The sequence below is a fragment of the Plectropomus leopardus genome, chromosome 1 (assembly GCF_008729295.1).
Source record: "Plectropomus leopardus isolate mb chromosome 1, YSFRI_Pleo_2.0, whole genome shotgun sequence".
In the NCBI taxonomy this organism is placed as follows: domain Eukaryota; kingdom Metazoa; phylum Chordata; class Actinopteri; order Perciformes; family Serranidae; genus Plectropomus; species Plectropomus leopardus.
In genome coordinates, this window is record NC_056463.1 from 2865375 (window position 1) to 2887240 (window position 21866).

Genomic DNA, 21866 nt, shown 5'->3' on the forward strand with positions numbered 1-21866 from the left:
AACAAGGAGGGCTAACTTAAAAGTCACTTTGTGTCTCTTCTGTGAGAAGTTTTCACTTCCCGCAAAAGAATAAGTGAAGTGAAAGTGAAATGTCTAACTCATGTGTCAGGAATGAAAGAAAACCTGTTCATAGAAAAGATCTCACCTCAGACATACTGCTAAGGTCAGACCATTTCTCTCTCAGCTGAAACTGAAAAACTAATTCATGCCTTTATAAGACCGAGAGCACATATAACTCTTACTGTAAAGTCACTGCATTGACTGTTATCAGTTTTAGAAGCGAATTTAAGAATCTCTTAATCAGTGAACCGCCTGGCACCAGTCTGTCTCTCTGACATGCTTCTTAGATTTGTACCTGGCAGGTCCTCCTGATCATCCCAAAGATTTCACGGTAGGAATTTGTAGCATCTGATGGGGCTTCGGATTCACTTTCGCTGTCTGAAGTTTGGAGGATTGCCATTTCGGGAGTTGCTGCAGCTGTTTTTTCTTCAAGCTCAAGCTCCGTCCGTCTTCTCGTTAGCTGTTCCGGTTCCTCCAGCACATGCTTCAGTTTCGGGGCTGCTGCAACAAGAACGGCTCCCTCAGCTTCTGCTTCATGCCTGTATAGGTTGTAAATTTGCTGCTCTCCCTGCTGCCACAGCTTCATCTGCTAAAATGCTTGCTAGCAACATTTGACACACTGTGGGCGTCAGTCCGAGTTTGAGAGCGAGACAGGGGCAGGTCTGTCTCTCAATGCACTTCTATACTCTTTGTGTCCGCGGTGGCCACATGGCCGGGGGGGCACTGAGCAAAAGCACAGGGATATGGTGAAACTCAGCTGGAGGACGTGCTTGTATCAATGTGCGTCATCCCAACACGTTCTCGTCCCAACTCGTCACATGGTGCCGCTCTGTCAGTGACTTTCTTCATTTACTTAAAATGTTTTAGGAATCCAATGCGTCAGCTGTCTCCATCCTGGGAATACAGTTACCGTGATGTCAACAAATACACATGGTGGGATGCAGCACGTCCTTGTTTACACAACAGCACATGGCAACCAACGCAGGGCAACAAGATGGTTAGGATTAGACAACAAAAAAAAAACACTCCTGCGCAAAAGTCAGTTGTTTGTGGGACCCATCCACCTTCCCAGCCACCTGTCCTTTGAGCGCATTCGCCAAAAGCGTTAGCACCTGTCGCCGTCCTTAAGCATTTCATGCGCATGCTACCAGTTCCGTCCGGCCGCATTCTCAAGTGACCAAGTGACGCCACCCATGCACCTTGCATGTGGACACGCCTGGTGCCGTCCGACTTTTCGGCAGCGTATTATAACAGCGCCACCAGGTCTGTCAAAGCACGTTCTTGTCTGACGCCGTCCAGCTGTGTTCCAGTTAGATGCAGAAGGTGGCTTTTGGCATCATGTCCGTACACTGGAAGCACGGACAGAGGGGATATATTTGACAAGTTCGAAGCAAGAACAGGCTGGTCATCCGGTGGAGTTATGCCAGAGGAGGAGGGATATCTAGACACTGGTTAGATGGAGAGAAGTTTACCAGTTTATCTGCACACACTTCCCACATGGTTTTTACAAAACTGGTTGACAATAGGTGAAGTATCCCTTTAAGTCACAATCACTGCATTATAAATAAACTTAACACAATATGTACGCATCGGCTGAAATGCAAAAACCAAAATGTCCTCAAACTTTTACCTTTTCTCAGTCACTTCATTTTCTGCTACAATCTTTTTTGCATCCAGGTGGAACATTGTAATTCCTAACCACACTTTAAATCAACGCCTCAAAACCTGCAGACGCCATCGCCACAAACTAGAATTACTGCCATGCAGTTGTATGCCTCCACACAGCAGTCAGTTAACATTTCACATCCATGTATGTGAAAACATGGATGCATCACACAGATCTCTACAATCAGCACAGTTTGAGGTTGGACACCTGAGATTAGTGTCACCAATTAAGTATGTGATCAAATATCTCCCCTTTTGTTCCTGACCTATGATGTTAAATAACAGCCAAAAAAAGTGCTGTTACGTAACATGATGATGTCACAGTGAAGATGACCTTTGATATCTTGGATATAAAAAGGCAGCACTCGATCATTATGTTCTATTGGACGTTTTTTAGCATATAAATTCTCGACCTACAGCCATAAACATTTTTGAATTCACAGTGATCTTAAAATCTGAACCTCGACCTCCAAGGTCTCATCAGTTCATTCCTGCTTACATACAAACTTGCCAAATTTAAAAAAAAAAATCCATCAGTGTATTCTCGAAATATCTCATTCACAAGAACAAAACAAATGCAAGGTCACAGTGAGCTTGACCTTTGACCTATAACCATCAACATCTTATCAGCTCAGCACCAAGTCCAAGTGAGCATTTGTGCAAAATTTGAAAAAAAATCCCTCAATGCATTCTTGAGATGTGGCATTCACAAGTATGAGGCAAATGCAAGGTGACAGTGACCTTTGACCTATGACCAATGAAAAGCTTATCGACAGATCGTGAGTCCCGGTTGGATCACCAGCATGGAGGCATAAAAACAGTGTGCTTTCCCCTGTCATTCAATGCACCTGACTGCAATAACCCTTTCTGTATCAATGCAACTCCATTGTACAATTTTGCCACCCGGTGGACAACGAATGCATTACATCAAAAGTAAAGGCAAGCAAATGTATGAATAAATGGCTCTCACACCTCGACCGAGCTGACTCAGAGCATTCCCACAGCGAGATGAGTGGTATAACACATTTTTAGATTTATTCACATTCAAATAGAGTCCAATGAGATAATTTCCTAACAATTAAATTATCATCACATTTTTAAAAACACCATAGAACAGCAGATGAATAGTGTGATATCCCTCTCAAAAGTGCACGATCAATTTAAAAGCAAAAATATCTGAAAAAAAGCTAATGTGGCACTAGATTATAGCATTTAGGTCTGCTGTAAACCGCTGACTGTCCCCACAGAAATAATCCATTAAATCATCTGACCTTTATATACCTCAATAAGCACAAAGCGTTAGTTTAAATAACTACTTATTTCTCTATAAATTACAGAACTATAAAGAAAGGTTTCTTGTAATCAAAGTCTGGTCCTTTTCATGTGTTAAGAATCTAAATTAAGATCTTTACCAACCCAGAAACAGTAAGGACATAGCTTTTTTTGTCTTACAATCACAGAGGTTTTACAGGTTTAAAAATCTACCAGCATCTGTTCATTATAAAAATCCATCGGAGAAGTTTGTGAAGATAAAGTTGAAATACTGCACCGAGCAACCAGGCTGGAAAATAATAACTGGAATCTTCTGCAATATTTTAAGTAAAAGCAGCTTTTACAACGAGCTACATACTGCATGTTTCCAAATGTAGACACAGCTAACCTTTGAAACCTGAGCAAATTAGCTTGATTTTTTTTAAATTAAAAGCATGTTAAGAAAACAAACAATTTAAGAAGAAATTATCTAAAAAAAATAGCAAAAAAAACCTGTAAAAAGTTACCCCAAAAAATTCTTAAAATGATCAAAAAAAAAAAAACCAAAACAAAGGAAAGTAAAAAACCAAAACAAACATAAATATATAATTGTAATAATTACAAATATAGTTTTCTGGATATTTTTCCCTACTTTTTTTATAATAATCTTCTAAATCTACTTAATTGTCTTTCAGATGTTTTCAAATGAAATAGAACCAATTTGCTCATCGATCAAAGGTTTCATACTTTTGGTGTCTGAACGCCGCACAAGAAGTCGTTCCAGGTTTCGAAGAGTTAAACATCTTAATATGAGGAGTAACTCGAGCTAAAATGATGTTAGTATTTTGGAAAACACAGCATATAAATTTTAAGCCACATTTACATTTTCTGATTGTTCTCTAAAATGTTACGGTTCACATTGAAGATGAATGAAAAGGAAGACAGACAAAAATATCTCTGCCTCCTTTTCTTGTGCAACTGAATGACAAAACATTTTGACAAATAGCAGATTAAAGTTTGAATGTTCTCTTTTTTTGTGTCTAGTGTCATCACTGGCATTTATCTTAACCTTTTGAAACCTATGCAAATTGGCTTAATTTCTATCATAAACACGGGAAGAAGGCGTTGAGCAACAAAATAAGAAATTAGCAAGAAATTAGTAAAACATACAAAAAATTACCTGAAAATCTGGTAAAAACAAAAATAAAAATAAACCCTATAAACTAAACAACAAAAAATAGAAAAAAAAATCAAAAAAGACTTGGAAAACGTGATTTGAAATCATAATAATGCTAACATGATTTTAAATATGTAATAATGATAAATATAAATACAGTTTTCCATTAGCTTTATTCCCACTGACATTTTTCCCTATTTAAAAAAAAAAACAAAAAAAAAAAACGTTGCTTAATCTAGTCTGTTTTTTGTGCAATTTGTGGAACATTTCTCACCAAGTTGCTCAATGTCGTTTTTGCCATGTTTTTGAAAGAAATTGCTTTAATTTTTTCAGGTTTCAAAGGGTTTTCAAAAATACAGACGCTCCTTAGGACCTTGATGGTCATGATATAAACCTATGGGATCTTTACATTAGCTGGGACGCCCAGAACTCCAACATGTTTGCTAGGAGGTGTGTCGCAGCAGCTCTTATACTTCCATATAGATGCTGGTGAAGGATGATGGAGAACCCAGTTGGGCTGCTGGTAGTAAATGCACTTTCTTTGTTCTTGTAATCCTGAGACGAGAAGAGGTTTTCCCTCTCTAAGTACAGTACTTGACCTCCACTGATTAATAAGATGGAGCTTGAGGAATCCAGAAACTGTTAAGTCTTTTACTAAAAAGTTGCATTAATCCAAGAGGTGGGACTGTAGCCCTGGTTATGAGGTCTGATGCTCTCAGCGTGTCTTCCTGTAGTAAACAATAGCTGCAACCAATGCTACTGATGCCACAATGGCTACGGACCTCCATCGAGAAACACCACTGATCACACCCTCCTAAAAAAAAACATTAACACAGTTAGACCGGATTTCGATCCCCATCCCGACTGACAAGTCGACACAATGAATATAGCACAATTGTGTCAGATCTTTATGGACAGTGCATGACTCACCCAGCCTCCCTGCTGCACGAGCCAAGGGTACAGTTGGTCTCTGATGAACTGGAGAACCCAGCTGATGATGGTTCTGATGTTCTCTAGATGGTTAGTGGTCAATGCCTTCAAAACAAAAACCAAAACACCTTGTCAGATACTGATGGCAGATTTCTTTGTAAAATGTAAAGATGAAGAACAAGGTGGCTGGTTCATATGTTGAGGAGTCGATCACACCAAGAAGCGTTGAAGGCAAAGGGTCGCAAGCAGAGGGTCGCAAGCAGAGGGTCGCAAGCGAGGGTGGCAAGCGAATGTCGCAAGCAAAGGGTCGCAGGCAGAGGGTCGCAGGCAAAGTGTCGCAAGCAAAAGGTCACAAGCAAAGGGTCACAGGCAGAGGTATGCAAGCAAAGGTATGCAAGCAAAGGGTCACAGGCAGAGGTATGCAAGCAAAGGTATGCAAGCAAAGGGTTGCAGGTAAAGTGTCACAAGCAAAGAGTCGCAAGCAAAGGGTCGCAAGAAAAGGGTCGAAAGCAAAGGGTCGCAGGCAAAGGGTAACAAGCAAAGGATTGCAAGCCAAGTGTCGCAAGCAAAGTGTCGCAGGCAAACGGTGGCAAGCAAAAGGTCACAAGCAAAGGGGCGCAGGCAGAGGATTGCAGGTAAGTGTCGCGAGTAAGCAAAGCCTCGCAGACAAAGCCATTGTTTCCCTATAGTACAGCAAGCCTGTCGGGCACTCCTGTCTTACACATTTTTCTGGCAGTTTTTGTGGTGGGCATAAAAAAATTAAATATTTTCAACTTTCTGCTAAAGGCATGAAGTTGCACTGCTGTTAACTGTCACTTTTTGCCACGCGCACACAGAACCGCTCCACAAGCACTAACAACTGTTTTTCCAGATGCACTATATCTTCAAAAGTTGAGAAGATAAAGTATAAAAGTAGTAAAAGTAGTATAAAATCTTAACTTTTGGTGAAAAAATATTATATTACTTTCAGAAATCAAAAAACTTAAATTCCATGCCACCATTGCTCGATACCGCACCATAATGCTTGAGAAAAATCTCATTCACGAGAATAAGATCACCACAATAATTTAGCATATTCTTTGATATTTAAATTATTTCAATTCCAATATATAATCTAAAGTAATTGCTATTTGTAAGGGCATACTTGCATTATTTTGCCATGATATTATCATTATATCAATGGCATAAACCCTACGCTAACATAAAAAATAAATAATTCCACTTATAGTGACAATCGCCCGTTGAACCTCAATGCTCAACAATCGGCAAAGCACTGGGTATCACTATCGCACAGTTAAAATCTTCAGCAATAGCAGTCTGTTGAGAAGCGCTGCTCTGTGACGTGTGTTTCAGTGTGTTACCTTGTGTATGAGTCTGTAGGCCAGATGGAAGAGAGCCACCACTCGTCCCCAGTTGATGCCGTCAGTAAAGATGCTCCTGGCCACCTTCATGAAGATGTCCCTAGCACAGTTGCTCGGGACCTGGTTGATCAGTCTGACAGACAGAAATGGACAGATTTTTTATATAATGTTTGGATTTGAATTCACTTGTTGTAAAATCTGTAGTGTTAACAGTAGAGGCGTTATGGTACAGCAGCTTCACCATACAGCAGAGGCATCCAATTAAAATTCAAACTTTCCTCCCAGCAATGGTCTGAATAACACTTTTTTTTAAAGTAATTTAGTAATTTATTTAAACTTGTTTATCTTATCTCTTTCTCTTTTATTGAAAATCTGTATCTTTTATTCTGTTTTTATATTTTATTACTCTGTAAAGCACTTTCAATTGCCCTGTGTATGAAATGTGCTATACAAATAAAGCTGCCTTGCCTGCCTTTGTCTGACTGTACACATACAACACACATATATAAATATATATATATATATATACACACACACACACACACACACGTATTACGTATATATACATTTTTTTGCACTTAACAGTATGAATGTTAAAAAAAAATGACTATACAGTAAATTTTAAACTTATTGTTGCAGCTGAGCTGGAAATCCCAATACTAAAAAAAAATACAAAGTCTTACCAAAATGTATACCATATGCATGAAAACAGCCAAATTTATTTTCAAAAATAAGGAATATGAAGCACAGAAAATGTGCCAAACAGTCCCCAAGGGTTAATGGAATAGAGTACAAAGACAAGATATTTAATGTTGACACTCATAAACTGTTATTCAGAATTTGCTGCCTGCAACACACTAAATAATCTGGGACAGGAGCATGTTTACCACAGTGTTACATCATCTTTTTTTTTTTTTACAACACTCAGTTAGTGTTTGTATCATTGAAAATGTGCAAAGTTAAATGCTTTCCCATTCTTGCTGGATTTAAGACTTTGGTTGCTCACGAGTTGGGGTCTCCGTTGTTGTATCTAGTGCGTAATAATGCGTCACATGTTCAGTGGCAGACAGATCTGGACTGCAAGCACTCCTACTTTCTTGCCTTCAAATTCAAAATTATATAGTCGTTTGTCTCCCTGAAACTTTGTGCATATGTTTTTAAAAGAATCTGTTTCATAACTTTTAGTGTCCCACAGGTGTGTTTGCACCTGATGCACAGCTTACCGTTGGAGCTCAGCGTTCCTGTTGATGTCATCTGCGATCTTGATCAGCTGTTTCACGACCTCTTTGATATGTGGATCCTGTTGTTCATTTGGCCTTCCTCCCAGAAGCTCGGGGGAAACATGCCGATCAGGCTCCTCTGAGTTTATACGTTCAGTCACATACCTACGACAGGGAAAACTGCTTTACCAAGGAATCAGAACCCATGTAATTGGGGATTTCATACTAAAAACACAAAAGATACCCACCTGTTATTCAAAATTCTGAGTTTTGTTCAATCAACCACAAGATCTCTTGAAGAACAGTGCAGAACACCGAGGCAGATTACATTTAAATCCACTTAACATAAGTGACATAAATTATGAGGTCCAGTCTACAGGATGTTGATAGCCAAAATGTTCCCACACTGCTGACTTGAAAGTGTCTTGAAAGGGTTGTGGTGTCAATATCAGTAAATTCAATAAATTCAGTGCCCATATCACAACTGTGGCTGTCGTATTTCGCAGAACCCACACAAGCACAGTTTCCATGTCAATGTGTGTGAGGGAGAGAGAGAAAACTTTCATTAATTTTCATTAAAAAACTTACATTTCAGAAAAAAGCTTCGAAAATCTCATTGTTTTAAAAAAAATTATGTCATTTTCAAGAGCAAAATCAAATTCATTTTTAGATTTTGGGTTTTTTTTTCCCTCTTATCATCCTATGTCAACTTGAACTGTACAAAAATAATGCTGAAAATAATATTCAGCTTGAGTTATAGTGGATCTATAGAGAGGAACATTCCCGATGTCAGGAAGCAGCAGCAGCTACAGAACTCACTACACCTGAACTCAAACCGCGTCTAGCTTGTCCTCTCATCATGTCCTCTCATTATGTCCCTGTCACACACACACGGAGCAGAAGGAGGGAGCTTGCACCGGTGTTCAGCGGTTATTGATTAGCCAGCGTGCTAATCAATAATAGTATCAGGACCAGATCGAGACATGTTGCTGCCCTAGAAGAAATTGGAATCACCTGTCAGACAATGAGAGCGGAGTGGACATTCGGAGACACCGGCGGAGAATGAGGACGGAGCAGACATTAGGAGACACTGGCGGCGACAGTGGCGGAGAATGAAAGCGGAGCGGACATATGAAGACACCGGCAGAGACACCACTGGACAATGAGAGCGGAGCGGACTCATAATAATCACAATTATTTTGGTCAGTAATGAAGTCACAATTATTTACCTCTATTACTCATTGACTTCATAAACATGTTGCATTTATTAAACATAAAAAACTTAAACAGTTGAACTTTAATCTCCCTTAATATTTTTCCCATCGAGCTTCATTTAATTCCTTAATTTAATTACTGTTGAGTTGCTTTGTATAATGTCTCCTGAACTGATGACTGCGTTGAGGTGGATGTCGATGGGGTTGTCCTTTTCTCCTTTTGTATTTTCATTATTTGGTCACTTTGTGTTTAAACTTCAGATGATTAAAAAGATTTGACGCGTTGCCCCATGGTGCAGACATCACCATGTGTCATGAATCCTACATTTTATCCTCTTTTGCTCCACGCCGGATGCCTCGCATCCAAAGTGTTCCCACAATGGAATTTGTTCTGCCTAATTTGTTAATCAAACACTGTTGCTCTTCTTCCGTCATCTTTCCTCGCGCTGATACAACTCGCCTCGCTGTATCGACTGCAAGTGTTGAGCTCAGGCTGAGGGAAGGAGGGCCGAAAATGTGCATGCGTGTGGCATTCAGAGCACAAGACAAAATAAGGGTAGACTTGCAGACGAAATGTGGAAAAATAATTGTTTTTTCTCATTTACACCTTTTTTTGTATTTGTTGGGAGCAGAAATTGAAATTGAAATCAAAATTTGATTAATTGCACAGCCCTACTAACTACTAATAATCAGTATCGACCCTAAAAAACCATCAGTCGACTCCTAGTATGTACATGTATGGGTAAGCATGTGTGCGTTAGAGTGTGTAAAAAATGCATGTACAAAAGCATGCTTACTTTCATAAAACTCCTTTTGTTAAGACACAGAGGGAGCGAGAAGGGTTTTTTAAAGTCTAATATGATCTGTTTAAATTATTGTTAAATAAATGCGGAGTTTGCATGTTCTCCCCGTGTCTGCGTGGGGTTTCTCTGGGGTCTCCGGCTTCCTCCTGCAGTCCAAAGACATGCAGGTCAGGTTTATTGGTGACTCTAAATTGCCCGTAGGTGTGTATGTGAGTGTGACTGGTTGTCTGTCTATGTGTGTTAGCTCTGTGATAGTCTGGCGAACTGTGCAGGGTGTACCCCGCATACCCCCCGCGACCCTTACGAGGACAAGCGGTTACGGAAAATGGATGAATGAATGAATGTTGAGAGTATATATACAGTATATATGTATGGAAAACAGTGTCTGAGCTATTCCTTTATCCTAAAAGTCTAACCAAATTTTACAAAAAACATCTTGTTACCCCATCTACAATTGTCAAACAAGAAGCCAAAAACTAAAGTGAAATATTTGCCCTTTTCTTTGAAAAACGTGTTACAAAAGTCACTGGATGACATCTTAACAACAGAGGAGCACCCCAAAAAAACTTACCCTCTGAGGACCACTGCTCCCTGCTCCAGAATGGGATCATCAATGACATCTGAAAAAATGACAAGATTGATTAATACCCACAATCAATGTGTATTCCTATTAAAAAAAATGAAATTTCTTGTTAAAACAGCAAACAAACTTTATGTTTGGTGTCTCCCTTTGTACGATATCTTTGAAAGTTTGATAAAATATTATTTAGGCTACAGTTTAACAACATTTTACCAACTGTTCACTATTACAGCGATGAAGGCTCCCGTGGTAAGACTTCTTTTTTTATTGCAGTCCTTCACAATATGTTTTGCATTTTCTCTTAATACACATTTGCTACCTTGCAATAGTTTTCTGTTACCTTGCATTAGTTTCACTGCCATAGATAAGATGAAAAAGGCAAAATTTCCTGTTAAAGATATCCAAACTTTAGAAATTAAGGTTACATATCAATCTGTGTAGCCTACAGGTTGAGAGGGGTCTGCCGTTCATAATTTAATATAATTGTTTTTAGTGTATTTTCTAACATTTACTGATATTGACAAAACAATGTATACCAATTATATAAAATAAAGCCTTAACATAAAAAGGGGGAAATAAATTCCAGGATAATATATAAAACAGATAAGAGTGAAAGTATGTGTTATAACCAAAATACCTCAAAGCCTAACTTAACTAATTTAATGTAACATTTGGTAATACAGTTCCAATTTGATGGAGACTCTTAGGCTATTACATTCAAGGAATCATTTTTATGAACAACAAAAAAAAAAAAAGATTTGCCCAGAAATAGCATAATTAAAATTCACAATTGTATCACCTAAAGTTGCAATAGTATGCTATTTTCATATGACATATGACAGTATAAGGTATTACACAATTATTATTATTATCATTATTATATTTAGTTAAAAAAAAGGTTAAAAAAAGGCTACAGGACTGAAAACTGAAGGGTTTATTTGGTTGAACGGGTGCTTTATTAATATTACTGAAACTCAAACCATTTTTAATGTAAGTATATGTAAAAAGTCAATCTTTTGAAAATAACTAAAATGTAAGTGACATGGATAACATGAAAACATAAAGCATACCAAAAATTCAATGTTAATTTACACTGAAAGAATAAATAAACCGGCGTTTCATCAGCAGGTCCACAGAAAGAACAAGAGTTATCATCATTCGCACATCTGGAGGTTATAAAATTCACTGAATCAGGGGCTGACTGATAATTGTTTTTTTTCAGGACCGATACCAATTATTGGTAGTTAATGAGGCTGATAACAGATATTTGGAAGCAATATGCATTTAAAATAAAAATAAATCTTTCTGTCGATATTTAGAATTTGGCAAAGACACAAATTGACAGAAAACTTTATTTAAAGGCCTTCAGCATATGTTTAATCAAAAGTGAAACTTTCATCATCATATACAGCAAGTTCCCAGCAACTTTTTTCATAAAATCAAGTAAAAATTTAAAGAATTAATAAATGAAAATAGTTCCTGAAGGTTTAAAGCGTAAAAGTTCCTCCCATGCTGACGCTGTCTGTGCACTTTTTAATTAATTAATTCAATCAGGAATCATTCAATAAAACACTGATACAAACAATCAGCAAGATACCAAATATCTGCCTCAATAATCGGCCAGGCCGATAATCTGTCGATCCCTAAACCGGAGAGATTTTATGCAAGATTTTAATTTCTCTTCCATGTGTGTCTCAGTGTGACGTCACCTTGTTATTCTCAGCATTGGCTACGTCATTGTGCGGTCACGAGCCCAGTCTTTAACCCTATAATTGAGCTGTTTTCATTGTTTGACAGCCACGCATCTCCTCATGACGTTATTTTTGTTTTGAGTATTAAAAAGAAAAGTTTTGTCACAACTGTTCCTCACATACAGTCTCCTCCAAACTTTAAAGGGCAGCTCTCGCTGCCCTGGCAGACTGTGATTCACACGGACCTGACCCGTTTTATGGCTCTGTTTGTCACCGGCCGCTCTTTAATTACCGAGCACAGCAGACAGAAGGCCTCTGAGGTTCTTTATAATGCACACATTGAATCAGCATATGTCCGAAAGCTAGTTTAAGCATCTGACAAAAATGGCGGTGAGTTAAATCAACAGCATTGGAGCATCTATAAATGACATCACCTTGCTTATACTTTTTTTTTTTTTTTTTGGGGGGGGGGGGGCACAAAACTGAAGACGTGAAAAACGAAAAAGTATTTTAAAGTAGGTAAACTTCAGGTACACAACACAGCTAACACTGCTCACGGTTCATACACTCCTCTTCTGCTACAGCACCGCCGAAGTCGGTTTCCTCTTCGATTACTGTGGTTTCCTCCCGCGAGGACGGTGGTCGGGGTTACGGTTATCCGCGGCACAGATAAATGGTTCATGTTACAGTGAGGTCGGTCACATTAGGCACCAAAAAGACACCTAGTTTGGGTCGGGGACAGGGGTGCGAGGGAGACACATCGATAGAGAAACGAACTTCGGCACAGACAGCGTTCCCTCTGCACTTCAGAGAGAACGCGTCGTAACTTGGAACGTTGAATTCGATTCGAACGTTCCAACAAAACTTTTAAAAAAGTTTACCAACGTTCTGTTTTGGTGGGAAAAGGGGGGTCGCTTTGCTCGTCTGCACACCTGACATGGCTTCACATACCTTCCCCACCCACGGCGCCCTGCAGCTCCTGAGGCTCCTGAGGCTCCTGGTCTTCTTCTCTCTCCTCCTCCCGGCTGTCAGACATAACTTCTAACTTTCTGTCGGCTCGGAGCGAGCTCGGAGCAACGAACGAGGAATTAGACGTTCGGTTCCAACATTTAACGCTAGCGTAACCAGAAACAAAACTCCACTCCTGACCCGAGAGAAAAGTTTTCGACCTCCACGGAAGAACAAGGAAGCGACACGGAAGCGGCCAGCGGCCACCGGGTGCCACGCCCCGCCCCCCAGTGGATATCAAGCACGAGAGAGAAATCACACATTTACAGAAAATATAACACACACATAAAGGAAAAGGTCAACATTTGAACCGCACTGTCTCTGCTGTTATCTAATCTGGCTGAAGTATTACTGTTCAAACAGACCGGATGTCAGTGTTCCGTGTGTCCATAAGGCAACAGGGGAATATAATGAAATGTGAAAACACTGCATTCCTGTGCGCCTCGCGTGGGTCTTCAGAGGAAGTCAAGGATCTTCTGTGATAATCATCACCGATTTCCGATGGGAAAGAAATCTTTTTTTGAGGATTAAATAAAGCTGCTGTAAGGGTTTTGACAACTCTCAGTGTGGCGTTTTAATATTTGTAAATCGTTATCAGTGGTGAAACCCAAGGGTGAGCTGAGGGGGGCATGGCCCGCTTAATAAAATTTGAAGCACTCTTCATTCCTTGTCAGACATTTGTAACAGTCGCTGGGTTTCCATAACAGACTTGCGCAAAATTTAAGTGATATGTTTCGAATTGTCGATAAAACACAATTGCAATGATGATTGCGAGGGAAAACACAAACACATATACATATATAAGCACTTTAGATCACTTTTGTGCTCTTTTTTTTACATTCTTTCTTTCTTTTAGGTTATCCTTTATACTTTTTTTGCTAAATTTGGGCATTTTTAAGTTTTAACTCTCAGTGTGTGGTGAATTAATTTTCTTTTCATTTTTCTGTGTTTAGGATGTTTGGTCCGTGTACCTCCACAGCACTCAAAATTAATGGGGGAGCAGTATAGTAAAAGAGTCACAAGTGATTTGTGTCATTAGCAGTTATCACATTACATTTTGGTGTTGAAACTCAAGTTTTGCGCTATCCACATCCTCCACAGGCTTGACAACACACCCATGGTCTGCACTATTTTCATCACACTTTGTGAAGGCACACCCACACAGACTCATTTTATTTCTTCTTTTACTTGTCTGTTTCACTTTCAGTATACACCCTTCAACCATATTCTAAACTCACACACTGAATACAGTTTATTGTGAAAAAACCCAGTAAAGTCCAGAGGGCAGCGTACAGTTAATGATTTGAATCTTTCCAGCATCATAGCTGGCATTTACAGTTCTTTCTGTTCAGGTCATTAACTTCCATTACAGTCAGCAAATACAGTATTTGGCGGCTAGACTGAAAGAAATTCACAATTACTTGTAGATCATGAGCAGAATTATAATGATGATTGTCAGTTAACCTTTTGAAACTTGAGCAAAATGAAAGCAATGAGCAACAACAGAGGAAATGACCCAAATATTTGAAGAAATTAGTAAAAGAATTACTTAAAAAGTTAGCATTATAAAAAAGTTCAAATAAATACACTGTAAAAAGTACTCAAAAATTATAACCATTTTGTACAAATTGTAAGCATTTAATTATGATCATTATAAATGTAGTTTTTTTTCCAATAGCTTTTTTCTTTTCCCAATCGTTTTAAAAAAATTTTTCTAAATCTTATCTCAATCTTTGAAACCTGAGCATATTGGCTTGATTTCTTTCAAAAACCTGGGGCAGAAAAGCAATGAGCAACCAAAAATAAATGACCCGAATATTTGCAAGAAACTGGTATAAAGTACAAGAAAATTACCTAAAAATTAGCACAAAAATAAAAGAAAAACAAAGGTTAAAAAAACGTCAAATGACCCACAATAAAGCACTTAAAAATTAAAATAACTCTATAACATAATTTTGAATATATAATTAATGATAATTATAAAAATAGTTTCTTTCCCTTGTCATTTTCCCTAGGTTAAAAAAATCTAAATCTTCTAGTTTTTTGCAATTTATGGAACATCGTTTACAAAGTTTCTCATTGTTTTTTCCCACATTTATGAAAGAAATCACACCACTTTGCTTCGGGTACAAAGGTTAAAAATACTTAAGACATCTGAGATTAGTAGTGTGATGGTGCTCCAGGTTTCAAAGGGTTAACTATGCACCTCACCTGTATGTTCTGTCATCCTTTCTGATCCAGTTACAGCGGTAGTTCCCAGATTTTTCCCTTTCACTGATACAGTAAACTTACAACCCCTGAATAAGTGGACTATTTAAACCTTTAACAACTGGACATCAGTTTTCTTGTGCTTCATTCAGACGCCTTTTACTAGCATTCAAAATCTCTACAAGTTGGTTTGATTTCTTTCATAAAATAATATGAGCAACTTGGCAAGAAATGTCCTGCAAATTGAAAAAAAAGAGGATAAGTATAAGGTGACAAGGAAATGATATGAAAATTAGCTGGGTATTATTAGATATGATCAGAAAATGGGATTAAAAAACATCAAGAAAATGATTTTTAATATTCTCTTAATTAATATTTAAAATGATGTTATGGGGGGAGAAAAAGAAAAAAAAGATTTTTTTTTTTAGCACCCTCTGTGGGTCATTTTCTTGTATTTTTTATTTTGTTTATTTGTTTTCTACTTTACTTCATATTTGCTAATTTTATTAATTTCTTAATCATTTTTGGGCAATGCTTGTTGCTCAAAAAAATAGAAAAAAAGGATCTGAAAATAAACAAAAAAGCAGAAGTAAAATAAAAACAAAACAAAACAAGAAACAAGACAAAAACTGTACTGTAACTTTACACATAACTGTAAGGTTTCGTTGAACAGATTCTGAAATCATGAAATGCGTGGTTTCTTTCATCGAGAAATCGCATTACAGGGTTGAACAGATTCTGGTGTTGATGTAAAGTTTTAAAGGGTTAATCAGACACTGGAATCTTTCCCATTTAACAAAGTGCGATGTAAAAGAAAAGCAGGAAAAAGGCTTAAAACATTTTTATTTGAATCTGCTGGAGGATGAGCACAACACTGAGAAAACTGAAGCCAAAAAAAAGAAGCAAAGGGAAAAGTCAGCAGTTTTCAGCTGAGGTCTCAGTGGGGTTGTCCTTAGCTCTCCCCTGCTTTGGAAAAATGAACATTGATGCCTTTTTCTCAGCTTTAGAGAAAAAAAAATGCCGAGTTAATCCAGGCCATTTAAAGAAACTATTGAGCTGCTGCAGTCTGTGCGAGACATTGTTCAGCTCGATGAATGAGCAGCAGTAGAGAAGAATAACGAGGAGCTCAGCAGTCACATCCTCTGTGAGGGATTCGGTGTTTTGGAGGCTTATTTTCGGGGTGCTTGCTTGGTTTGAACTGTCTCGGCCCTGAAGGAGAAATCCACTCATCACTGTAAAACAGCGTCAGTGTTTATAGACGTGGTTTTATATTCTGACGACTCCCACCATTCACCATAAATGATTTATTCTAGTCACAGATAAGAGTGACGCTAGACACAACATGCTGGTTTCGAGGGAGGGCAAGTAAAATGGGGAGGAAGAGTGTGGTTAAAAATGGTGAGGGTGATGAGCAACAAGAAATGGCCAAAAAAATAGCAAAAAAAAAAAAAAATTTTTTTTAAATTAAAAATCAAAGAAACTGACCTTTAGAGAGTGCTAAAAATACTTTTTTATGACATCATTTCAGATGTTATTAAGAGAATTAAGGATATAGTTTTCTGCCCTCCACTCCACCCAAAAGATAAAGGTGTTTTCTTACGTCACTTTCTGCTGGACATTTATTGATTTGTGGAGTTGCTGTATAATATACTATAGCCTATCAACAAAATAAAATCAGTTATTGTTCTGAGGTGAAGACAATTAACACTTTAAAACTTGAGTAAATTTGGCTTGATTTTGTTAAAAAAAAAAAAACATGGTGGGAAGGCAACTTAAGGATCAATAGCCCAGCAATTAACACGAAATTATATTTTAACAGAAAAAAAAAAACAGATTTGCTTTTTTTAATTAAAAAAAACAAAAAACAAAAAAATGAACAGGAAAGTAAAAAAATAAGATAAAAAGATAAAATAAACAAAGAAATGACCTGAAAATGATTCAACTGATTACTGCAGTATTTCAAAATGACAGTAAGTCTGATTTAGTGGATTTTATTTAAACATTTACTCTACAAGCCACCACACGATGGCAACAGCGAACCACATGTAGAGCTCTGTCCTGCTGCCACCTTTGTGCTCTGCAGACTGCAAACCTTTTGTTTTGACGGAAAGGATAGCCAGAAGGTGAGTTATAGGTGGAGCTGTGTAATTGTGAGGATCCTTCTCCCTCACCACCACACCCACCCACCTCCACCTCCACCATCACCTGCGACACGCAACTAAAACCTGCCTGTCAGGTTCCTGCTCAGCACGTCCCAGTGAATGGACTGAATGGAGGAGTGTGTGGTCCTGACAGACTGGTAGTTTTCCACTGACACACTGATACCAAAACAAACTCCCACACTTCTTTGTAGATAGTGGGTGGGGGAGGCAGGTAGCTAAAGGTGAAACATCAGTCATTACTGGGTAAAATGTGAGACTTTAGTACAAAGTTAGAAGTTGTGCATTGAAACTAATGTCATGGTGATTCTAATGTGGCAAAATTAATTATTAATTAGATTAGTTTTTCTCCCTCTTGCATACTTAAATTCAAAATGAGTACTTCAACATTTTAGGAAACCACTGTTTTTTTGTTTTGTTTTGTTTTTTGTTTTGTTTTGTTTTGTTTTGTTTTGTTTTGTTTTGTTTTGTTTTGTTTTTTTGTTTTATTTTTTTTATTTTATTCTATTTTATTTTATTTTATTTCATTTTTTTTCATTTAATAATTTAATAATTTATATTCTTATTTTATTTTTTTTATTATTTTATTTTTATTTTTTATTTTAACTTTTTTATTATTTTATTTTTTGTTAAAGTTCCATGTATAATTTAATGGAAATTTAAATATAATATGTATTTTTTCTTCAGTGTATAATTACCTAAAAATGAAAAGTGTAGTGTTTTTGTTACCTTAAAATCTACACAGGGAGCAGGTCCGTGACTACAGACATGTTGCACCAACATGTTTCTACAGTAGCCCAGAGTGGGCAAACCAAACACTGGCTCTAAAGAGGGGCATCTGCGTTTTTGCATCGGCCACCATAGTTAATAATAATAATTAAATAATTTATCATAACTTTATTTATGTAGCACCTTAAAAAACGGAATTTACAAAGTACTTTGATAAACAAAGCAAAGCAGAAATGGGATACACAGACAGCGATACAAAAATGGCAAAAGCCAAACAGTCCTATTGAATACGAAGTGGGACGAAAACTAAAATCTTACAAATAATGTAAGATGTGGGACGGAAAATGTCAATATAAAATAACACAAAGAAATAGACCAAAAATGACAGGAGCAATAAAAGCAATCAAACCCCAAATAAAAGGAAATGAAATAAACAAAACAGAAATTTTAAAAAAGTAAAAACAATAAAAAAGACAACATCACATGAAGACAAGTCTATAAAAATGGGTTTTAATAAGTGATTTGAAATAAGTCACAGATTTTGAGAGCCTTATCGTCTCAGGCAGGTCGTTTCAAAGCCGAGGGGCCGAGTTAGCAGAAAGTCAAAGTCAAAAAAACAAAGACTTATTTAACGTGAAATAAACTGGTTTATTGAGTATTTTAGTGGTTTAAATCGATGGTCCAGTTTGTTTCAGGGAGGAAAAGGCCTCTTAGAATAATTCAGCTCAGTTCTGGGCCTTTAAAAGTCCAGTGTGTAGGATTTGTGGGCGTCCCTTGGCAGAAATTGTATATAACATTCATCATTGTTTCAGAGCCTTCAGTGTCAGGTAAACTCATACAGGTTGAGCACAGTACATGTTTTCTAACCTTACTTCTGGGATATCTTTTTCTACTCTCTGGAAGGACGAAGTCAGTTTTAAATTTTAAAAACAAAGTTGAGAGCTCAAACAGCCTGTCAACGGCAAACTCTGTAACGCGAGACCTGTGAGAGGATCCAGAAAGATGAGCCCACTCTGGTGAAGCAGATGTTGAGCTGCAGACCAACCGAAAAGTTGCACAGCATGTTTAAACCGTGAGGATGTTTCCTGTCTCCCTGTGATGTTTTCATCTTTCTGAATTACTTGTAGTCCTCTAATCATCACGTGGCTAAAATCTGAAACTTAAAGTGATGTTAATAACCAAGTGATCCTCAGCCGCCCCTTTGTGACCCGAAATCAGTGATAAGGATCCTTGAGGAACTCTATTAAGCCTCTTGTGTCATAGCGAAATGGTTTTTGTGAATTCTCCTTATTTTATCAGTTGCTACTAACAATATAAAAACTTAATTTTTTGGCCACTTGGGGGCAGTGTAAGATATTATATTAACAAAATGGACCTATTATCAACTGTGAACAACAACCCTCATATGCAGCCGACATGAAGCACTCATTTGGAGTCACTGTCATGTTGTTCCCAAACAATTACTTTCCTTTGTCTGGTCATCACCAAATCCTACAGGGAAATATCTGGATCTTAGGTTTCCGTAAGACAAGAATGGCCCTACTGAAATCAAAAAAATGTTTTTCCTTTGCAGTGTTTGAAAAGATCTGCTTTCATATGATATCATTGTGAAAACAATCCTCCAGCGAAGACGCTGTAGTTTGTATGCCAGGCCAGTAGTTGATGGTGCGACTTTGTAGTGACACACCATCGAAGAACAACACACACATATAAGGGCATTGCTCTACAGAGGGTGAATATAAACAAACAAGAAGACGATGGCGAACGCATGCACAAAAACCAACAGCTGATCACAGTCATGGTGCAACAAATCTACACTTTGCTGGAGGAGTGTTAATAACCTCAGCAGAGTCAGCAGCACAAACACAGCTTGGTAGTCCGCCATTGTTTTTATTGATGTCCTACTCGGGCATGAGTATTTGTCTGAAACATAATGTGCAAAGTGCGACCGTGATGTCACAGTCCTCACAGGATCCTCACGTTGCAACAAAAGTTTAATGTTTTATACAAGAACCGTTGCCGTGTTAGCTGCTAACATATCCAACTATGGTGCCCAGCAAGTCAGTGATCAGCGCGTGGCTAATGTGCAGTGGATTTATCAGAGCTCGTTTTAACTCGCAGCCCAGTCGTCCAAAGAAAATGTTTCTGCAAACTATGGATACTTCACTTTGTAGATTTTAAATCTATCATATCAACATTTCGAAAGTGTCGTAGAATATGAGATGAGTTTTTCATCTGAGGAAGGAAGGAGTGGTGGACAATGTGAAACTAAGGTATGATGGCTGCCAAGCTGCAGACCACTGTTCAAGACCAACAAACAACAAAAACGCTTGTTTTTTTAGTTAAGTTATTGCTGCATCTTCCAGCAGTTTTTTAAGCATCAAACATGAATGTTATGCAGCAACCTATTACTGTTTTTCCAGTGGAGATAGGTTGTTTTTCACCAAGACATCACCGCATTTCCTGCTGAAACACTGGCACAAAAAGCAGTTGTTTTTTTAGCAAGATAGCACGGTATTTCCAGCATAGATTGTGCCACCAAAGCCGTGTGTTTTAACCCCAAATTATCTTTTCCTAACAGTAACAAAGTGGTATTCATACCTAAACCTACCCAAATGTTAACAAGTGTTATTTAAACATGAACAAAAATAGAATTTCGACATATCCACAGCATAACAACGTGCAAATATTACATTTACATGGCTTGCAGAAGCGTAAAATGCCAATATTTATTCTGGCGAGTGTGTTGCACAGCTGCCTGCTACTGAAAACAAGGCTGATGAGGACTGCAATCCCCGTAAACTGCCATTTTGAAAGGCCCAACTTTACAGATGAAGTTAACATTTTAACAACCTGGTACAAAAAAGACGGTTTTGGTCTCTATAGTCGTCACATATCGCTGCTTTGAGGTAGTCTACATTTTAGGTATCTAGGTATCCTTCTGTGTCTGCAGCTGACGTTCTGGGAGGCCGCTACCGTGACGACAACAAAAACACATGCTGGGATAACACTGCACATAGTTATATTTAGTTAACAAAAGCAGGTAGCAACCAGCGCCGGGATGTCCACAAACGCAGATGCTACCACAGACGCTTAGGACTAAAGGAAGGAGGCACCTGGTGTAGAAGAAGAAAACATTACTTTCAGATGTGAAGCGAACACCAGACTCCCACCTGAAAGTCCAAGGTTTGTTAAATCTATGCAACACACCTCCTGCCTGCCCTGTGAGGACCTTCGTGCTCCTTATATCATGTCTTTACCAGCAGTTCTGTTCGGCTGCGTTATTACCTGATATCGTTCAGCGGCATATTATCTGAACGCGAAAGGTGGCTAATTGTGTCGGGATCTTACACCGAAAGCACTGTAAAGAGCAGTATTTTACGACTTCGGCTGGAAATGCCGAACTCAAGGCTTCAAACAGGAGTATTTTATACAATGTATGGATGACATTTCACATTACACATCATTTGACTCATTATTGTTATCAAAATATCAACGAGTGCAGCTTTAAACCTGTAATTTCGTGACTGTATTTTCAGTATTTTCTCTTTGTTGTTTTTCTATTTTGCCTCAAGGCTTCCTGGAACATTTTAACATAATGTCAGCCAGTGACGCCTGCTGCTAACTGATAGGTCACCGTATTATATTCATGTGCGTAGTGCCGTCAGGCCCCGACATGCTTCCACTGCAGACAAGGACTCCTGTGAACCCTGACTGCTGATTGATTGCCCCCCTTCACACCCCCACAAACACAAACACTTACACATGCTTAAACAAGTCTCTGTTTGATTTGCTTTTTGCCTTCAGGGA

General features: G+C 38.1%; 1 protein-coding gene across 2 annotated transcripts; it reads right to left on the bottom strand.

The window, feature by feature from the left end:
- Window positions 1-4438: 4438 nt before the first annotated feature.
- On the bottom strand, window positions 4439-13100 carry zgc:153993 (uncharacterized protein LOC767645 homolog). Of its 2 annotated transcripts, none has more exons than XM_042486837.1 (6): window positions 12904-13100; window positions 10253-10301; window positions 7668-7829; window positions 6445-6577; window positions 5084-5188; window positions 4439-4967 (listed from the first exon to the last, which is right to left on the bottom strand). In XM_042486837.1, exons 1-6 carry the CDS (start codon window positions 12986-12988, stop codon window positions 4869-4871), a joined length of 633 nt encoding a protein of 210 aa, XP_042342771.1. In that variant the 5' UTR covers window positions 12989-13100; the 3' UTR covers window positions 4439-4868. The 2 variants fall into 2 exon arrangements, with proteins under 2 accessions (XP_042342771.1, XP_042342779.1); XM_042486845.1 differs by having other exon boundaries at window positions 12834-12906.
- Window positions 13101-21866: the final 8766 nt, after the last annotated feature.

What these genes read in the sequence shown, in the direction of transcription:
- zgc:153993 (XM_042486837.1), bottom strand. Translation starts at nt 12,988, where the DNA reads ATGTCTGACAGCCGGGAGGAGGAGAGAGAAGAAGACCAGGAGCCTCAG. An exon ending in GGGCGCCGTGGGTGGGGAAG is followed by an intron (nt 10,302 to 12,903) that starts GTATGTGAAGCC and finishes TCATTTTTTCAG; the next exon opens with ATGTCATTGATGATCCCATT. An exon ending in TCGTGCAGCAGGGAGGCTGG is followed by an intron (nt 4,968 to 5,083) that starts GTGAGTCATGCA and finishes GTTTTTTTTTAG; the next exon opens with GAGGGTGTGATCAGTGGTGT.